This window comes from Sarcophilus harrisii, chromosome 2, assembly GCF_902635505.1.
Source record: "Sarcophilus harrisii chromosome 2, mSarHar1.11, whole genome shotgun sequence".
NCBI classification, from domain to species: Eukaryota; Metazoa; Chordata; class Mammalia; order Dasyuromorphia; family Dasyuridae; genus Sarcophilus; species Sarcophilus harrisii.
Window position 1 is genome coordinate 595,564,697 of NC_045427.1, and position 20,691 is coordinate 595,585,387.

General features: G+C 34.5%; 1 protein-coding gene across 5 annotated transcripts in view; it reads right to left on the bottom strand.

Annotated features, from left to right (window-relative positions):
• The window catches only part of WDFY4 (WDFY family member 4), a 486,698-nt gene that overhangs the window by 321,083 nt on the left and 144,924 nt on the right, over positions 1-20,691 (bottom strand). For all 5 annotated transcript variants that reach the window (XM_031956283.1, XM_031956282.1, XM_012539778.3 and 2 more), the window contains 3 exons: positions 15,923-16,176; positions 1,054-1,168; positions 179-285 (listed from right to left, as the gene is read on the bottom strand). In XM_031956283.1, the coding sequence (XP_031812143.1) occupies positions 179-285; positions 1,054-1,168; positions 15,923-16,159 (459 nt within the window). In that variant the 5' untranslated portion in view covers positions 16,160-16,176. The remainder of the gene's footprint in view (positions 1-178; positions 286-1,053; positions 1,169-15,922; positions 16,177-20,691) is intronic.

Consider the following 20,691-nt stretch of genomic DNA (forward strand, 5'->3'; position numbering starts at 1 on the left):
CCAATTAAGAATCTGGATGGGTATATAGAGGAAGCACTTGAATAATTGCTGTGATACTTCATTAATTTACCTAATTGGCAGATAAATGTCTACTAAAGAACTTTATTTGGGTATCTTAGTACTCATTACTAAGTCATAACAGAGCATTTACTTTTTAAAGAAGAAAATAAAAACTTACAGAGTCAGCCTGAGAAAGTAAATACCCTGATTTTAATAGGAGGTAGCCACTATTTTCTTCTTCCCCTTTCCACTGGAACAGCTTTCCAGTTGCCAACCACGCCTCCTCTGCCATCCCAGCATCATCGTGGAAGAAAGAACATCATAGTCAAATACATTGTATCTCTAGAAACCAAAGAAAGTATTCCTATACACTCATACTGCTAAATATTTCCTCTCTAGTCTATATACTCCTGATAGAGATCTGAAAGTTTAAATATTTTTCAACAGGAAAGATTATATAGATCCCGACTTGAGAGGCAGGAATTCTCTAGTACAATCCTACAAAGTCTAGACTAGAAAAGTGGTCTCATCCATGTTAAGGAGATGGGTACAAGAAAGTGGGGAACCACATTTCACTCCATAAATCTTTTGGCCTTTTTTTTTAAACTTCAAAATTATTGTTCATTCTATCCTGGCATTTTAAAAAGTGTTAATTTTTCAATGATGCTCCACAAATTTTATCTCCTCACATATCCTCCCTTATACTTTACACAATTTTGAAAAGTACATGCATTATTTTCCCCCCACTTACTTACAGACAGTCAAATGTCATCAATAGTCATGTGCAAATTCTGAAACGGGGGCAAGAAAACTTTAAGGAAGTGAGATTCTCTTTGCCAAAGTAAATACATTATTTAATTCTAGGCATACTTCTTTAGCTACATTTGTCAAACATTCAGAAAAACTTCTGATGATGATGTAGCAAATCATACCTGTGACATGCAGTCTCATCTCATGATTTTTCCACACTCTAGGGCCAAGCTACCTCTCTCTACACTAAGAGAAAAACTTGGCTATAGCACTTAGACCTTCATGGTTCATGGGCTTTCTCACCTGCTGGTTTGCCTCTAAGGGCCTTGTGAATTTCTTGGGCAAGATGTTTTGAAACCTCTTCTGCAAACTCTTGAATGCTAGGAAAGTAGATAATACCAGCAGATTTTTCCCAGGCCTGAAACACAAAAAATTAGAGAAAGGTTTCAATGGAATTTGATTTAAAAATTTAAACATACTGAAACAATCCATGATTGAAGTCTTTTCTGATTGATTAGTTAATGAGAAGCCATGGTATACTTTAGATTATGCAATATTAATTAAGGGTTTATTACTATATTCACGGAACTCTTCTAAGTACCATAACTCTTTTCTTATACAAACTTCCATCATATTACATTTATACAATTGACTTGCTTATCTGCTTCTTTTTATCTTCAGATGACCTCTCTTGAATTTGTCCATGCTCAATTGTGTTACATTCATCTTATGAAACATATATATATATATATATATATATATATGTATCTTATATAACAAATATATTTGTTTTTTAGATATTTTCACTTCCCAATAACTTCTTTCTCTAAAAAAGAAACAAGCCTTGCAATAAAAAATTAAGCAAACATAAATTGTCATAACAATCATATTTAATGGTGAATGTAGATTGATAATGAATAACAATAAATTGATAATAAATGATATTGTACTTTTCTTGAGTCCTGGTGATCTGTGTAATTCTTCCAATAAATGAATTCTGCACCTGTAATCCACCCATTCTATACTAAAAAGAGGGACATCCATGTCATCATAATCTTCTAGATCATTTCTCTAATTTATCAAAATCACTTTGAAGTATTATCTTAGATCCAAGATGCTACCATCAATTATGGCTCTTCACTCACCAGTCCTTGATCACTTGTTTTGTTTTTTTAGGGGGGATGGAAGTGAAGGGACAAGACGGTTAGGTTAAATAACTTGTCCAGGTTCATAAAGCTAGTATCAAGTTTCTGAGACTGGATTTGAATTCAGGTCCTCTTGACTCCAGGTCCAGTGCTCTATTGATTATCCCATCTAGTTGCCCCCTTAATAACTTCTAAAATCTTAACACACTTTCTAAACTACTTTATGGGAAACTTATAACAGTGTTAGACATAGATATATGGGATTGATAAGGGCTGAGAATTACTTATATGATTAAAAATGGCACTACTTATTGCTAATCACTTTTTAGGAATAATACTCTTGTTTCTGCATCTACCCCATCCCAAATAATTATTTATGTGGGCTTAATAATAATACATTGTGTTCTTAATGAATTTGTCAATAGCCCAGAAACTTGGATGAAAGATGGACAGAATAAGTGTGAATTACTGATGCCAGCAGTCAGAGGATGTTTGCTTACATTGTAAAAGGTGTTTTGAATAGATTTGTGAATCATTTAAAAATCTACCAAATTATCCAACCATTCTGGAGAGTAGTTTTGGAACTATGCTCAAAAAGTTATCAAACTGTGCATACCCTTTGATCCAGCAGTGTTACTACTGGGTTTATATCCCAAAGAGATCATAAAGAAGGGAAAGGGACCTGTATGTGGACAAATGTTTGTGGCAGCCCTCTTTGTAGTGGCTAGAAACTGGAAACTGAGTGAATGCCCATCAGTTGGAGAATGGCTGAATAAATTGTGGTATATGAATACTATGGAATATTATTGTTCTGTAAGAAATGACCAACAGGATGATTTCAGAAAGGCCTGGAGAGACTTACACGAACTGATGCTGAGTGAAATGAGCAGGACCAGGAGATCATTATATACTTCAACAACAATACTATATGATGACCAGTTCTGATGGACCTGGCCATCCTCAGCAATGAGATCAACCAAATCATCTCCAATGGAGCAGTAATGAACTGAACCAGCTATGCCCAGAGAAAGAACTCTGGGAGATGACTAAAAACCATTACATTGAATTCTAAATCCCTATATTTTTGCCCACCTGTATTTTTTATTTCCTTCACAGGCTAATTGTACACTATTTCAGAGTCTGATTCTTTTTGTACAGCAAAATAACAGTTTGGTCATGTATACTTATTGTGTATCTAATTTATATTTTAATATATTTAACATCTACTGGTCATCCTGCCATCTTGGGGAGGGGGTGGGGGGGTAAGAGGTGAAAAATTGGAACAAGAGATTTGGCAATTGTTAATGCTGTAAAGTTACCCATACATATAACCTGTAAATAAAAGGCTATTAAATAAAAAAAAACATATAAATAAAAAAAAGCATATTGGTCAACTCGGTAAACTGTTTTTATTTGTTCCAAGGAAAGGTTTTGAGATAATGTTTATGTTAGAAAATGCCTGTGATATAAAAGTAAATGGTTAATTATTTTCAAAAAGCATATAAAAGATAATATCAATAGGTAGCAATTCATAAGTTATTTTTCCACGTCTACAAAATATAATTACGTGTGTGTGTGTGTGTGTGTGTGTGTGTGTATTAACAGGATATTCAGTGTACATATGATAAGGGAACAAAGTAATTTTTGAAAAGGATATTTTGTTGCAGTCTACACCACTATGTAGTATAGTTATGAAATAAAAATGACTAAAATATGTAAAGAATATACAATTCTTGTGTAATTATTATTTAGTGACAATAAAATAGCATTTTAGTTGTTAAAAATTCCTTTCTAAAGGGTCATCCTCCAACAATGTTGCTCTCATACATCTATCAAGATCATAAACTTTGTAATATGTAACCAAGGAAAAAACTTTTTTTATTGATGCTTTGATTATTAAAGTATCAGTCAAATAAAAAAAAATCTACCAAATTGCTTTCCCCTTGTCACTAGTGATAATCTTCTGCATGGGGCAAGGCAAGGTAAAATCTTACACAATAAAATCCTTAGCATGATATATGCCCACTAAGAAATCATAATCCATACATATCATAAACCAACAGAGTTTTTTTTGCAAAATCCACATTTTACTTAGATTATTTATTGTTTCTTTGTTTGTGGAAATGAAAATAATAAAGAGCGATCATTTGTTTCTGTTAGGATGAGATATAGTCTGTTCTCTTTCTTGCTTTCTGCCATTTGGGTGCTGCATGGGTTAACTTATCTTTCCATGAGACGTGTCTAAAAATAAATTTATCAGAAAATAGAAGATGATGGAACATAGGAAATTCCCAAAGTGCTCAAAACACCAGAAGGAAGAGAAACTTGTTTAGCGAAGGATGGTTTCACAGATTAAGTGGCATTGGAATCTGATAGTGAAAAAAGAGGTGGATTTTGAGGGGTGAAGATGAGAAAAAAGGGCATTCCAGGCAAGGAGATCAACCTATTCAAAGGCAGAAAGATAGGGCTTGGAAGATGGAGGAATCCAGTTTGGCTGGAACATACAGAGTTTGGACAGCAATATCAATAAGGCTGCAAAAGTAGATTGAACTAAGTTATGGAGGACCCTAGTGGCTGTTATCTCTTGAATCTCAGGACATTCTCCTTCCTTCCTCAATGAGTTCAGTGCCTTCCTCCCAGTCCTCCTCTCCATTATGATTCTTACTCTTATTCTGGGGAACTTCAGAGAACATATTACTGTTTTTTTTCAAATACCTTAAGTTCTAAGATCTACTCAGTTCTCATGCCCTCTTCTGCTACTTCCCCTCAGCTACCCAAAGAGATGACCATATCATTGTTCTTGCCATTATTCACAAGTGTTCTTTTGCCATATTTGCAAACTCCAAAATTTTTTACTCAATCCTAACCTTTAACATCCCATCTTTCCCTCTGTCTCAAAATTCCTAATTTTGTTATTCGTCCTCATCATGACCTTCAATCTCACTACTACTCTTTTAATTGTTTGTCTTTTTCTTCACAGGTCACAATTCTTGCATTGGCTATCCTGTCCTCCCTTCCCTACACTGATTCTTATTTAACTCTATAATTATTTTTATTCTACTTTGTGTGCTACACTTGAATCCTTTCTCTTTTGTTATTTTGCCCACAACGCCTTACCAAACCTCAATCTTGGATTTCTTTCATTATCCACTTCCAATACTGGACCAATACTGGGGAAAATCATGAAACTCCTGACTAGAAAACAACAGATTTATGTTACATTAATCATCTTGGCTTGAGTACTGCAGGGCAATGTTTTGCTCTTTTTTAATTAATTCACCATCCTTTTCACCACTTTGTTATTCAAAACACTCTTGTCCTTCTTCAAATCTTCCATAGCAATCCACCTCCTCATGGCTAAGAATTTTGGCAAACATTTCATTGACAAAATTATTCACCTAAACTGCTCTCTTTTCTCATCCTTCCTTATCTCATATCACTCAGATATTTTTCTTCACTATCTTCTTCATTCTTGTCTCCCATGAAGATGGGGCCTTTGTAAAGATAAACCCCTTTAATCCAATCCTCTTCAAGAAGACTCTGTTTCTTCTTCTTCTTCTTCTTCTTCTTCTTCTTCTTCTTCTTCTTCTTCTTCTTCTTCTTCTTCTTCTTCTTCTTCTTCTTCTTCTTCTTCTTCTTTTTTCTCTCCCCCTCTTCTCTCATATTCAGTCTTTATATCTACTAGTCTTTAGCTCCTTCTCCATTGTCAATAAACTTTCTCATGTTCCTTCTCAATCACATTGATTGCCAAATTTCTAATGGACTTTATTCTATTCTCATTCTTTATAATGAGATATAATCTGTTCTCTTTTTTACTTCTTTTGGAATCTCTTCCCTTCTCTCTCTATACTACTGTGGCTGGTAAGCTCATCGACTTCCATGGGTTCAATTATCAACTCTATTCTGATTCTTAGATCTATGGGTCTAGCATTATGCTTTCTTGATCTCTAGTTTTATATCAAGACATTAACTTTTTTAGATCTCAAATTAGATGTGCACAAAGCATCTCAGACTCAACATGTCCTAAAAAGAATTCATCATCTGTTCCTCCAAACCAACTTTCACATTACTTTCAAAAGTATCAGCATTCTCCCAGTTATTCAGGCTCACAAATCTCAAGGTTACCCAAAATTCCTCACTGAATGTTCATTCACATCTCCTGTCTGATGTTGTCTTCTCTCTACCTTCACAACATCTCTCAAAAAAATTCCTTTCTCTCACCTCCTCATAGAGCCACAATCTAGTAGCTCATATCTAGACTGCGCCTTATAAGTTAGATATTCTTAACTTTTCTGTGTCATGGGCACTTTTGCCAATCTAATGGACTATGGACACCTAAGAATAATTTTGATTAAGATAAAATTCATAGAATTACCAAAAATGTGATTTTTCAGACAAGTTCATAGAACACCTGAAATCTTAGGACCATGGACCCCAGATTAAGAATTTCATTCTACCTGGTATCCTTTCAGCAAGTTTTTCTCTACTCCAGTCTATCCTCCAGTTGAATGCCAAAGTGACCTTCCAAAAAGATAGATCTAATTTGCCTTAACAATTTGCCTTAACACACACACACACACACACACACACACACACACACACACACACACACCACATAAACACAGTTCCAGTAGCTCCTTATTTCTTACACCCCATGTCAATTATACAATTTTCTGCTTGGCTTTTAAAGCTCTTTCTAACCTATCCCCTTCCTGTCTTTCATTCTTCTTACATCTTCCTCTCACCAATTCAGCCATACTGATCTCTTTGTTGATCCTTCCTCTTGCCATTCCATCTTTATACCTATGTCTTGGCCCTGATTGACTGTTCCCTATGTCTAGAATCCTTCCTTTCCACACCTCTAGATCATGGTTCCTTAGTTTCTTCCAAGGCTTAGTTCAAATCCTAAATTCTGCAAGAGTGCCTTGAAAGGTCAAAGTGAGTAGAACCAGGAGGGCATTGTACATAGTAATAGCAAGATTATGTGATGATCAATTCTGAAGGACATGGCTCTTTTCAACAGTGAGATGATTCATATCAATTCCAATGGACTTGTGATGGAGAGAGACATCTGTATCCAGAAAAAAGACTGTAGCATTTTCACTCTTTTTGTTGTTGTTTGCTTGCATTTTGTTTTTTTCTCATTTTTTTCCCTTTTGATTTGATTTTTCTTGTGTAGCATGATAATTGTGGAAATATGTATAGAAGAACTGCACATGTTGAAACTGTATATTGGATTACTTGCTGTCTAAGGCAGGAAGAGAGGGGAAGGGAGGAAAAAAAAATTTGGAACACAAGGTTTTGCAAGGGTGAATGTTGAAAATTATATAAAAGTTTTGAAAATAAGCTTTAATAAAAAAATAAGTAAAAAAAAAAGATCTTACACTTATCCCTTCCTTTTCCTCCCTCCATGGTACTAGTGCCTTCCCTTTGTTCCCTAGTACCTTCTATTTACACTTTATAACTTATATATTCATATTGTCATTCTCTCTCTCATTAAAATGTGAGCTTTTTGTGATCACATTTTTGTTTTTCATTGTACCCCAACACTGTAGCTAATACAAATGGTGCCTTATAAATATTTGTCATCTGACTAAAATTTTCTTTTGGGCCTCCTCTTTCTAAAGTCATTGTATGACCAAGAACTCACTTCCTTTATGGTATTTATCAGTTGATTTTTTTAATGTTTCCTTGTTTTTCCCCCAGTGAATTTTACAGATATAGAAACTAAATCTATAAGTCTAAAGAGTTATGGTATTATTCCTATTCCCCTTTTGCCATGTAGGCATTGAATAAGCTTTTCTCTACTTCTTCAAAGTACTTTGAAAGTATGAAATGTGATTAGGAGATATTTAATTAAGAACTATGAAATTTGTACAAAACAGGTAAGGAAACTAACTGGAGGTTGAATTAAGGATTGAATTTATACTTGATAGATGGATAGAATAAGACATATGTGTGTATGTATGTATATATGTATTATATGCATTTGTAATAATACATGCTTATGTATACATATATTTACACATATATAAATGTATATATATGTGCATACATAAGCATGCACACACACAGAAACCACAGATAATACTTACATGCAATTTAATTTAATAAAACTCAAGTATTTATGAAGTACTCCATGTCAAGCACTAAGATAAGTACTGAGTATAAAAAGGCAATAAATGATTCTGTCCTTGCCTTCAAGAAACTAATATTGCTTTAAGGGGGTGGATAGAAGGGAGAAGAAACATTTCCACAAGTAATAATACAATATCATTTCAAAGCAATTTTCAGAGAAGATAACAATTGTAAATATCAGGGAAGACACATTCAGACAACATTTATATATAGGGTGAATAGAGATCTGAACCTGGCTTCAAGTTTTACCTCTTACACTTGCTGGTTGTGTAACTTGGGCAGTGCGCTAAGATTTTGTCAGAGAGAAGAAGGCAACATGAGGGAGCTTCTTAAGTCCTTATCCCAAAAATAAATACATAGGCAGCTACATGACACATAAACAATATATACAAACATCCATGTACACACAGAGAGAGAAAGACAGGGTTTGTGTGGCTAAGAAGCTTTTCACTGTTCTGATAATCATCACTTGGAACAAACAAAAAATCTTGAGAAAACCAAACCCTAGAGGAAAACAGTCCGAATCTTCTGACTCAAAAGTTCCTTGTAAAAATTGCTTTTCTTTCCATTTCTGAGAACTCCACTGTGATATTTTTCTAACAAACACTCTTGCCCACTCCTTGCACTCACAAACCCCTCAAAGACCAATTTACAGTAGGTTGACTCAGGAGTATTTGCAGCAGCTAGTGAGCAGTGGGATTGTAAAAGGCACGATACAATAACGTAAACTGGGCCACTGTGAGTTGAACAGTAATTGTAAATTGAGCCAGCTTCTCCCTGGACACAAATTCCTTCCTGGGAGCACGTTGGGCAGGACTGGAAGCCGCATTAACTCTTTGAGGCCACGAGGGTACCATTTTGTACACTGAAACAATCATTTATCAGATGGTACCCTTGAGGGCTGAAAGAGTTAATGTAGTTTCCAAAAAGGCCTAATTTGCCCCCAAAGAGGAGCTTATGTGCTGGGAAAATGTGGTTTAATACTTCTTCGAACTTCTCTTTACTGACATTATCTAAGTTGTACTGGGATGCCTTTTGAGGTTCCATGCTGATTTCTTGCAGGGAAACTAAGAAATGAAATTAGATGTCCAAGGAAAAGTCAAAAGGGATGTGGCTTGGGATCTTGGGATGTGGAGGTAGAGGAATTCTAGCTCTGGATAATCAAATGTACCTATGTATTGGTGTGGCAATGATCATGACCTTATTATATCATTAACTATTATTTTACTTTTTCATCATCAAGAATCCTTTGGGGAAGGGAATTGGAACTGTGATTTTCTTGGTCCAGGGACTCCTGGATGAGGAAACTTTGCTGACATAAGTCATTGCCTTCTCTGCAACTCCCTCTTAGAAATTCAGCTAAAACCCTGTGGGGATGAGATGATATATTCAAAGTCACACAGCCAGCATGCTTTTAAGGTGATCTCCATACCACAAAGACCTCTGTCCTATACACATAACACAGTGAATAGAGATCTCAACGTTCAGATCTCTATTCACTGTGTTACATGTACAGGACAGAGGTCTTTGTGGTATGGAGATCAGTTCTCTAACCTACCTCTGCATGTATATAATCATAAAATTTAAAAAAATTTAGAATTGGAGGGGATTTTACTTTTTAATTAATTTATTAATTTTTAATACATTTTAATTTATGAATCATATTGGGAGAGAAAAATCAAAACAAAAGGAGAAAACCATGGAAGAGGGGGAAAAGTGTGAAAAAAGCATGTGTTTATTTACATTCTATCTCCATAGTTCTTTTTCTGGATGCAGATGGAATTTTCTATCCAAAGTCTATTAGAATTGCTTTGGATCACTAAGCCACTGAGAAGAACCAAATCTTTCTTAGCTGACCATCGCACATTCTTGCTGTTACCATGTACAATGTATTACTAGTTCCCCTTGTTTCACTAAGCTTCAATTAGTATAAATCTTTCCAGGCCTTTCTAAAAGCAGATTGTTCATCATTTTTATGAAATAATAATATTCCATTATCTTCACATATCACAACTTATTCAGCTATTTCCCAAGTGATGGGCATCTACTCATTTTCCAATTCCTTGTTACCACTAAAAGATGATCTACAAAAATGTTTGTACATTTTTGTACATTCGCACATGCGAGTCCTTTTCACTCCTTTATGATTTCCTTGGGATACAGACCCAGGAATGGAACTGCTGGGTCAAAGGATATCCCCAATTTTACAGTCCTTTGGGCAAAGTCCCAGATTGCTCTCTAAAGTGGTTGGATCTTTTCACAACTCCACCAATAATCCATTAGTATCCCAGTTTTCCCACATCCCCTTCAGCATTTTTCATTATCTTTTCTTGTCTTCTTAGCCAATCTGAGAGGTGAAGTAGTACCCTAGAACTGTTTTAATTTGCATTTCTCTAATCAATAGTGATTTAGAGCATTTTTTCATATAACTATAAATGGATTTAATTTCATCATCTGAAAATTGTTCATATGCTTTGATCGTTTATCAATTGGGGAATGACTTGTATTCTTACAAATATGACACAATTCTTTATATATTTTAGAAATGAGAACCTTCATCAGAAACAATTGCTGTATAATTTTTCTTAACTTTGTACTTCCCTTTTAATCTTGTTTCTGTTGGTTTTGTTTGTGCAAAAGCTTTTTTAATTTAATGTGATTGAAATTGTCCATTTTGCCTTTCATAATGTTCTCTAGTTCTTCTTTGGTCATAAATTCTTGGAGGGGATTTTTGAGTTGTATTTGGAAACATTTGACTTGGGTTGAAACCTAGTTCTGTGATTTACTATTCATGTGATCTTCTGTAAATCACCTATCTGCAATAAGAAAGAAGTTGACCTAGATATTCTGGGAAGGTGTTCTCCCATTCTCACTCTGATTCTCTGCTCTACTCAAGCACTCAATTTCCTCTTCTGGAAAAATAAGGAAGTGGGGGAGGGTCGAATTTGGGGGGGTGGTCAACCAACTGACCTCTGAAGTTACTTCTAGATAGAAATCTAGGATCCTATAACCAAACTGGTTAGTCCAGGTATAATTTTACTCATCTTCCCCATATTTTCCCAGAAGTAAATATCACCATTATCCTTTCTAAATATAAAGAAGAAACCTAAGATATAATAGTGTCATAGGCTGGGAAATTATTTTTCTCATTTAGTCAAAGGATCATAGATTTATTACAATTATTAATATTATCTATCATTTAGAAGGTGTGCTAAGGTCTACAAAGTACTTTACATATATTATTGCATTTGGTCCTCTCAAACAATCCTGTAAGGTAACTCTATTACTATTTCTATTTTCAAATGGGAAAATGGAGGCAGTAAAAGGTCAAATGATTTGGCCAGATCACACAGCTGGTAAATGTCTAAAACAGAATTCAAACTCAGGTTTCCTTAACTCCATGTCCAACACTCTATCCACTATGCCAAAGGTCATCTGATCCAACCTTTACAATGTATACCTGGGGAATCTGAGGCAAGAGAGGAATTTTAACCCTGGGGATCCAACTCCAGATCCAATGCTCTTTCTATTAATAAAGAAAAGTGTGCAAATATCCAAGCAGATGCCATGATAACTAAGTTAAGATAGATGATCTTTGAGGTCTTTTCTAATTCTCAATCTACAATCTATCATTCTCCACCTTAGTACAAAAATTAATGATTATAGGTGCTTCTTTGGCATATAAGACAAATATGCAAAAAATTATGTGATAGCTAATATATTTATATTTTGTGTTTTCCATGACTGCTACAAATTGGTCTGTTTGAGATCAAAGGGAAAGAACTAGTCAGCTCTTATTTTCCCTCTATTTACTCTTGCTATCAAAGAGAATGAATTTTCAACAGGAAGGTAATTCAGGCCAGTTCTTATGGTCTTGTGATGAAGAGAGCCATCTGCACCCAGAGAGAAGACTGTAGGGACTGAGTGTGGATCACAACATAGTGTTTTCACTTTTTTGGTTTGTTTTCTTTCTCATTTTTTTCCCTTTTTGATCTGATTTTTCTTGTGCAAAATGATAATTGTGAAAATACATAGAAGAATTGTACATGTTTAACATATTGGATTACTTGCCCCTCCACCTAAGGGAGGGAGTAGGTGAAAGGAGGGAGGAAAAATTCGGAATACAAGGTTTTGCAAGGATGAATGTTGAAAATTATCTATGCATAAGTTTTGAAAATAAAAAAGTTTTAAAAAACCAAAGAGAATGATCTTTGGAATGAAATATTAGAATAAAACTAATTAGAATAAAAAAAGAGATCAAGGAATTGAAATGCAATACAAATGAGATGATAAGGAAATGCTTGACAAGAACAAGTGACTTAGCTTTACAATTTATTCCAGGGAATTTGAGAAATAAGGAATAGGAGAGATGCTATAGTAGTGGGGATGGGTAAATGTTTCCATTTACAGAAAGGGGAAAAAGGTGCATTCTTTAAATGATAGACTAACAAGTGAAAGTTTGATCCTGACTGGTAGGTAAAATTCAAAAAAAATAAATTCAATATTTGGCTTGTAAGTACTTCACAAAGAAGCCAACATAGGCTGCTGAGAACAAATTACACCTGCCTAATCTCATTTGCTATTTGGGTATTATTAATGGAGTCATAAATTGGGGCAATTCTGTAGAACTGTTTTTCAGGATTTCAGCAAGTTATTTATTTTTTTCTCTTTTTTTATTTTCAAAACATATGCATGGATCATTTTTCAACATGGGTCCTTGAAAAACCTTGTGTTCTGATTTTCTCCCCTTCCCACTGTTCCTTCCCTTACACTGAAAGTAATCCAATATATGTTAAACATGGTAAAATATATGTTAAATCCAATATAGGCAGACATATTTATATAATTATCTTGCTGCACAAGAAATATCAGATCAAAAAGGAAAAAAATGAGAAAGAAAAGAAAATCCAAGCAAATTACAACAAAAAGAGTGAAAATGCTATGTTGCAGTCCACATTCAGTCCCCACAGTCCTCTCTCTGGGTATAGATGGCTGTCTTTATCATAAGACTATTGGAACTGGATTGAATCACCTCATTGTTGAAAAGACCCACGTCCATCAGAATTGATCTTTGTATAATCTTGTTGTTGCCATGTACAATGATCTCCTGGTTCTGCTCATTTCACTCAGCATCAATTCATGTAAGTCTCTCCAGGCTTCTCTGAAATCATATAGAACATTTTTGCACATGTGGGTCCCTTTCCCTCCTTTAAGTTGTCTTTGGGACATAAGCCCAGTAGTAGCATTGCTGGTTCAAAGAGTATACAGAGTTTGATAACTTTTTAAGCATAGTTCCAAATTGTTCTCCAGAATGGATGGATCCATTTGAAGGCAGACAAGTGAGAAATTTCATATTATGAATATAAAGGGAATTCTTTGGGAGAGATCTTGAAAATTGATCAAGGCTATCACCTCTACAAGTTATACATTGCCAAAATAAATAGCCAATGATGGATATGGTGTATCTACAAACTGTGGGCAATATTTTATCAATTTAGATCTGACTTTTCATTCAATCTGTTTGTAATTGTAATTAATATTATAGGGAGACTTAAAAATTTTCACTGACAAAAGCACAATGAAGTCCAAAATCATTTAGACTTCGCTCTTGACAAATATACTTATTAAAAAAACAAATGTAGAAGAGTGAGAGTGGGCTTGGAACCAAAAGCATCTGAGTTTGAATTCTACTTTGCATATTTATTTCATGGCTCTCTGATGCAAATCGAATTATTTAATTTCATTGTGCCTCAGTTTCTTTGATATATAAATGAGGAGATTAGACATAATGGCCTATAAGGCTTTTTATGAGACTAAATTTGTATTTCTACTACCCTATAACTAGGTGGATCAAGAGTCCTGAACTTGCTTCCTTATGTTATTATCTTTTATCACAACTCAAATTAATTTTTACTGAAGATAGAAAGGATCTTAGTTGCTAACCTAAGGTACTTAATCTATATCAAAAAGTTTTGATCTTTAGCGTAAACATAGATATAGACCAGTATAAACCTAAACTTGCCTGGGATGCATAAAGCCTGGCTTTTTTTGTTCAGTTGAGATAGATATGACTATGACTAGATATAGACATATGATAGATATGGCAAACTGACTAAATATATTATTTATTATTTATCATATTTGTTCATATACCCTAGCAGACTGAAAACCCAGAAAGGCAGAAACCATGCACATTACAGAAATCCTACCCCTATCCAAGAAAAAAAAAAGTACAGTAGAGCAATTCATTAAGTAGAGACTTCACATTTGCATCATGATGTATGAGCCCAATGCAAACTGACTCTTTCTACTGATTGAACGTAGGTACTATGTCCTATATTTATGAGGAAAGAAAATTTTTATTTAAAATCTTCTTGCATTGAATATATTTTCTTTGAACTCTAACTGCTTAGAGAAAATATAAACATATCAAGGCTCATAAGATATCCTTTTGAACAAATGAGGAAGTACAAAGACATTTAAGCCTGGAATAATTATTATTTAGATGTCTGTGTGCAGAATAGGTGTGCCAGCCTTTGTCAAATTATCATATTTACACAGTTGATTTTTCTTCATCAGTCTGATGCCTTTCAAAAAGTAGTACCTTTTTGGGTTCACTTTTCACTGTAAAATACTACTAACCCTAACTTTCTCAGGGTTTTTGAAACTAACATGCTACAGTGATGAGGACTGGTCTCTCCTGACACACATGCTTTTCCATTTTTCAAGATCAGAAAAAGATAAGGGTAGCAAGGGGAAAGAAGTGGAGAATATGATTTCTTCCTGTATATATTTTTATAATAAAATCAAATAACTTATTTACAAAATAGTTCTATGAAATACAATAGTAAATAAAGTACCATTGTAATGAAAATAATTATCTAAACATTTCAAATAGAAGAGATTTGAGGTAAACAAGAATGAATATGTGTATTTTATTAAAAGTTTCCATCTAAAACCTTTATGACATCTAAATGAGCATTAATCAGTTTATTTTATTTTAAAATTAAAACTTTACATTAGGTAAGGAGACTATCTTTGTGGGCTGTCTTTCAGTCTCTTGAATTCCTAAGCCAGATCAACAGAAAAGAAAATGTTCATAAGATAAAATACAGATTATCTACTTCAAAAGATAATTTATATTTGATGTGTTATGGATGTATCAGTAATTCTGGAGATTAATAACAGAACTTTTTGTGGATTCAGATTTTTTCTGTTTCAAATATTTTTCTGTGCCTCAGTTTTCTTCCCTATTAAATTGAAAGAGTAATCCAAATGCTTGCCACTTAAGTGCTTCTCAAATATATAAAATCTATTAATAAAGTAATTGATATAAAAGATCTAAAGCCTTTTCATAAAATTATGCTTATAGGATCACAGGATTTAGAACATATAAGTCTATAAGGCTAATTTTTATTACATATAATTCCAGAAACTTTGAATAACCTTTGGAAACTGAAATAAAATACAGATTTTAATATATCTGTGGTTATCATATACCTTGCCAATTCTTAAGTGAAATATTAACCAAATTTGCTTGTTTTTGTTTTTGTTTTTTTTTTAACTAAATGCTGAAAGATCCTCCTTCTGTCCTGGTTTACTCAGCAACTGCTGTAGTCAACTCTATACTTTAATAGCCTTGCTAAAGTAGCTCTAACATGATTTATATCTAAGCCCATGACTTTCCAATAACAACCCTCAAATCGATACTCAGACAAAAGGATGACATAAAAAGATACATTTTAAAGCATTCCAGGAAGGTAAGCATCCTTGATGGATGGCATATATGTATCTTGGGGACTGCAACTCCCAGAAATTATCTTTGTATCTTCTTCTAAACCTGTACCAGTCTCCCGATCTCCTCCAATTCCTAAAATAAGAACACTGACCTTGAGAAATAGAGGGAGAAGACTCAACAAAGTCCTCTGCTGGGTCTCTGGGTTGAGGAAAGGGGCTGCCTGTGCATATTCCAGAAACTGCCTCTCTAGCATCTCCCACAGGGCAGTGGGGCATTGGGGATGTCTTCCCTGGAAGAGTTCAGGCTGCAAAAGATCACCAGGGCTTGCTTCATGATCTGTCTTGTTAGGTGCATCTTCTTGCTCCTTTAAGAAATCTTCTTTATCCATGTCTCAGTTCTGGTAGCCTATTTGGGAAAAAAAAAAGTTACCATCTTATCACAGGATTTTCTGGCCATATGTATCACACCCCCCCTCCCCAAATACATGCAATTAAGCAGTTAAGATATCTGGGTAAATAATGAAATCAATAAATAATGATATTGATATATTTACAAGTTCATGTCTTGAATTTTAGCTTCCTTCTTTTCATAGTCTTTTGGAACCAATATACTCTCTCACTCTACTATGCCCCATTCTTCTCAAATTCAAAGTCATTTGGACTTTCTGACTTCTAAAATCTTCACTAGATAATTAACTTGAAATGAAGCTTTGCAAAAAATGCACAAAGGAGACCTGTGAGTTATTTGCTAAATAAGAATCTCAAGGTATAGAAAGTAAAAGCAATGCAAGCTAAAAAGATAAGCAATGATCTTTTGTAATCCTAGATAGGAGAAAAGATAGATAGGGACTAGACTTGTGATTTTGTTGGTAAAGGAAACTTCCCAGTAGAGAACTTTTCTCCCAATTCAGTTAGATACTTTCTCTACAACAAACAGTCTTAAAGACCTGCCCAGCAAACAAAGAGGCTAAATAACTGCCCCAATGTCACAAAGCCAAGATATTAGACATGGGACTTGAACTAAGTTCTTCATCCTTTGAACTCAGCTCTCTCTCCACTGCATCATGCTGAGTTTTGGAGAGTGAATTGATATAATTGACAGAGGGGAGAATGAGAAGAGGTAATCTCAGGACAAAGAAGATATAAACTCATAGAAGTTAAAGATTAAATACTGTTCTAAATGGAGGAAGCAGAAAGAGGGAGTATTATTACCCACACAATATGACTTTCAACACATATCCTTAACTCTGTAATCAACAATTGTAGCTTATAAATTAAGTACATCTGCTCTTTTATGTCCCTTAGATCAATTATCTGAGCTATTTTGATATCTCAATTTAGTATAGTTCCAGGAAGTTGCCCAGAAGAAGCTTCCCTATTCCCTCAAATTGCTTTTGATTCTACAAAATCATGCAGTCTCTTAATGTGTATGTATGAGAAAAGATAGATGCACATAGATACATATGTGTATATATGTACACATGTATATGTACATGGTACCACAGTGAAAAGAGTGCTGAATCTGAATCCAACAGAAAACTGGGTTCAAATCCTACCTCAAACTCTTACTTGATAAGTGATTCAGGACAAGTCACCTATCCTTTCTGAATATTCATTTGCTCAACTGTAAAATGGGAATAAGAGGTCCTAGCTTTTAATTCATAAATTATATGAATCAAAGGACATGCATATACACAGAAAATATCAGCAACTATGCACACACATACATACAACAAAGTTTTACGGTAAAGAAAATATGCAAGCAATGCACTGGGAGCACATATGAAAGTCCTGACTTCTGCTTACTTTCTCCATAGAAACCTTTTAATGTTATTTCTATATATCTACTAGGGGCATTATTGATGGAAATTAGAAGAAAACTGGCAGAATTTTCACAGATGCCTCTATACAGGAAAGATGCAATTTACTGTAATATTCATATATAATATTTGTTGAATCAATTGTTTGTAGATTACCAAAAAAAATGCACCTGATTAAAAAAAAACATTAATAGGCTACAATCTGTACTCTTAGAGAAAGTACCTAGCTCAGTGATACCACAGATGTGAAACATGAAAGAAGTTTTATAACCAATAAAAAGTGTTAATTGATTATTAATAAAATCATCGAACTTCTTACCCTGTGAATTGGTACAGGCTTAAATGAATCCTGGTTGTTGTTTGTCCACAATCCTAATGCCATCTATTATGGCTTGTACTTCCATTCCAGCTCCCACAACTTCCCCTTCTTTCTACTTAGAAAATTTCTACTCCAATTTAGGACTTTAACAATTATTACTATTCTATAGCACCAATGTCCCAGTTGATTTCTTGTTTCCATGTTCTCTGCTCTCCAGTAGATCCTTAGGCTTAAAGATTTCTATTCCTAAAACAAGTCACTCAGCTATTTAAAAAAAGAACAAATTAAAAAAAGTTTCCTACTACCTTTAGAATAAAGTACAAAATCTCCGTTTAATATTTAAATCTCCCCTCACCCAGTATGTTTCTCAGCTAGTCAAATCAAGTCAAGTATTTATTAAATGACTGCTAGGTGCCAAACATTGTTTCAAATATCAAAGAAAGGAAAAAATAAAAGCCCTGTGGTCTCTGCTCTCGAGGAACTCACAGTATGATGGGGAGACAACATGTGAATAACTATGTACAAACAAGATATATATGTGTGGGCATTTATGTATGTGTATATACATACAGAGAGAGACAGAGACACTCAGAAACAGAGAGAGACACAGAGGCAGAGACAGAGACAAAGACAGAGATAGAGGCAGAAAGACAGAAACAGAGGGAAGGAGGAAGGAAAGGAAGGAATAGTAGAGGGAGGGAGGAAAGAAGGTGTGTATCAAAAACTAAAAGACTAAAGTTAAGGAGGACCACAAAAAGTTTCTGTCAGTTAGTGGGACTTCAGCTAGAAGTTGAAGGTAGACTTTCTCATCCCATTTCCTCTTACTTCCCCTTCACTCTCCATTCTTATCAAACAGACCTGCTAACCTGTCTATTCCCTACAGTCAATACTCCCCACATATAACATGCACGTGTGCCTTATTTCCACCTCACACGATTAATAGTTTCTTTCAAATCATATCTAAGCTGCTATTTCTTTTTAAGGTCTTTCCTAATCACTCTTCCCAAGATGTGAGGTCTCTCCTCAAAATTGTAACTTTGCACTTGTTTCCTGTAGTAAAATATAATTTTCTGGAAGGCAGGAGTAAATTTTTGTTTTTGTCTGACATCTAAAGTAATAACTTGAAAAGAATTGGGATAGAGAGATAGTGAGAGATATACATTTGTATATATGTATATGTGTATGTATGTGTGTATGATCATTTAAATTGAATGAATGATATACAATATATTGTTAAAGTTTACAGAAATCACTGCCTTCAGGCTAGATGGTGTATAGGACATTGATCCCTCCACTAAACCAAAGTTTGATAGTGGTAACTTACACATTTTCTTCCAGTTCTAGGGTGCTAGAAATGAACGGTAACTACCACAGCCCTTATAATGCTGCCTTTAATGCTACATTCAATCAATGGATTGTACCTCCTGTGTGTCAGCTACTAAGTTAGGCAACATTCAGAATAAAAAGATAAAAGGCAAAAGTCTTTTGAAGGAGAAATTCTATGGGGGAAACATGTTTATGAATGAACCAATGAATCAATGAAAAACATTTACTGACTACTCAGTGCTGATCACTATGTCAATAATACTATAATTGAATAAGAATATATAGAATGAATGCAAAACAAAAATGATAAATTTAGGAGGGAGAACACTAGTTGCTAGAGGAATCAGAAAGGGTCTCATGTACTTGACTTGAATTATGAAGAAAATAAAAGGATTGGAGGAGGTGGACGTGAGATAGGAATGTCTTATGTTACACAGGTAAAGGGGACTGCATGTGGAAAGCCATAGAAGATACAGCTCAGACAAAATAGTGAACCAGATCACCAGTTACTATGTTGACCAAGCCTATAATGACTCATGTTTTTAATGACTACACTGCCTTTCATGATGCAACTGAATACATTTTAAATTGTGTTGGAATTATAGGAATGACCCTACAAACTCAAGTAATAAACAGAATATAGATACCAAAATTCTACTGTATTTTATCTCATTGACTGCTTTAAAATCTAGATGAAATAAGCAGAGTGTTTTAATAATATATTATTTTTCCCTATACTTGCAAAAAACAATTTTTAATTTTTTGAGCTTTGAGTTCCAAATTCTATCCCTTCTCTCTCCCTGAGACACTAAGCACAACTAGAATGTTTAGGAAGGCTTTTGCACTAAGGACTGGTTGCAAAAGTCTTGGGTACTTGACTTCTCTTTTCACTTACAACCTTCAGTGGAGCCATTTCTGCTGAGGTAAAGCAGCCCCTCTGACAACTGATTTTACTCTTATTCCAGACCCAGCATGTTGGCCACTAGCAAAGCTGAGACATGTTGGATGGCTCAGCACCCTAGCAGAGAATATCAGCAGACTCGAGCTGCCGTGGCCACTCTGCCATGTCCTGCTATTATATATCATTTGGGGGTAGAAAGAAGGGACAGCGTTCTCGGCACTAAAGAAAAGGAAAGACAGTTATTATAATAATAATAACAACAACAACAGCAACTATGTAGAACTTTAAGGTTGGCAAAATACAGAGTGTATAACTCCAAGGAGATATTAGTAGAAATAATAATAGTGAATTCACATTTGAAGCACTTTATATTTTATAAAATTGTTTTCTCACTCCAGCACTGTGAAATAAATAATGAAAATATTATGATTCATTTTATAGACAAGGAAATTGTGCCTCAGACTTTAAGAGACATAGCTAAGAAGCATGAGAACTAATTCAGGCTCTTTCAATCAAAAAGGAAGATTTTTGCCCTTATGTCACGATGTCTTTCAC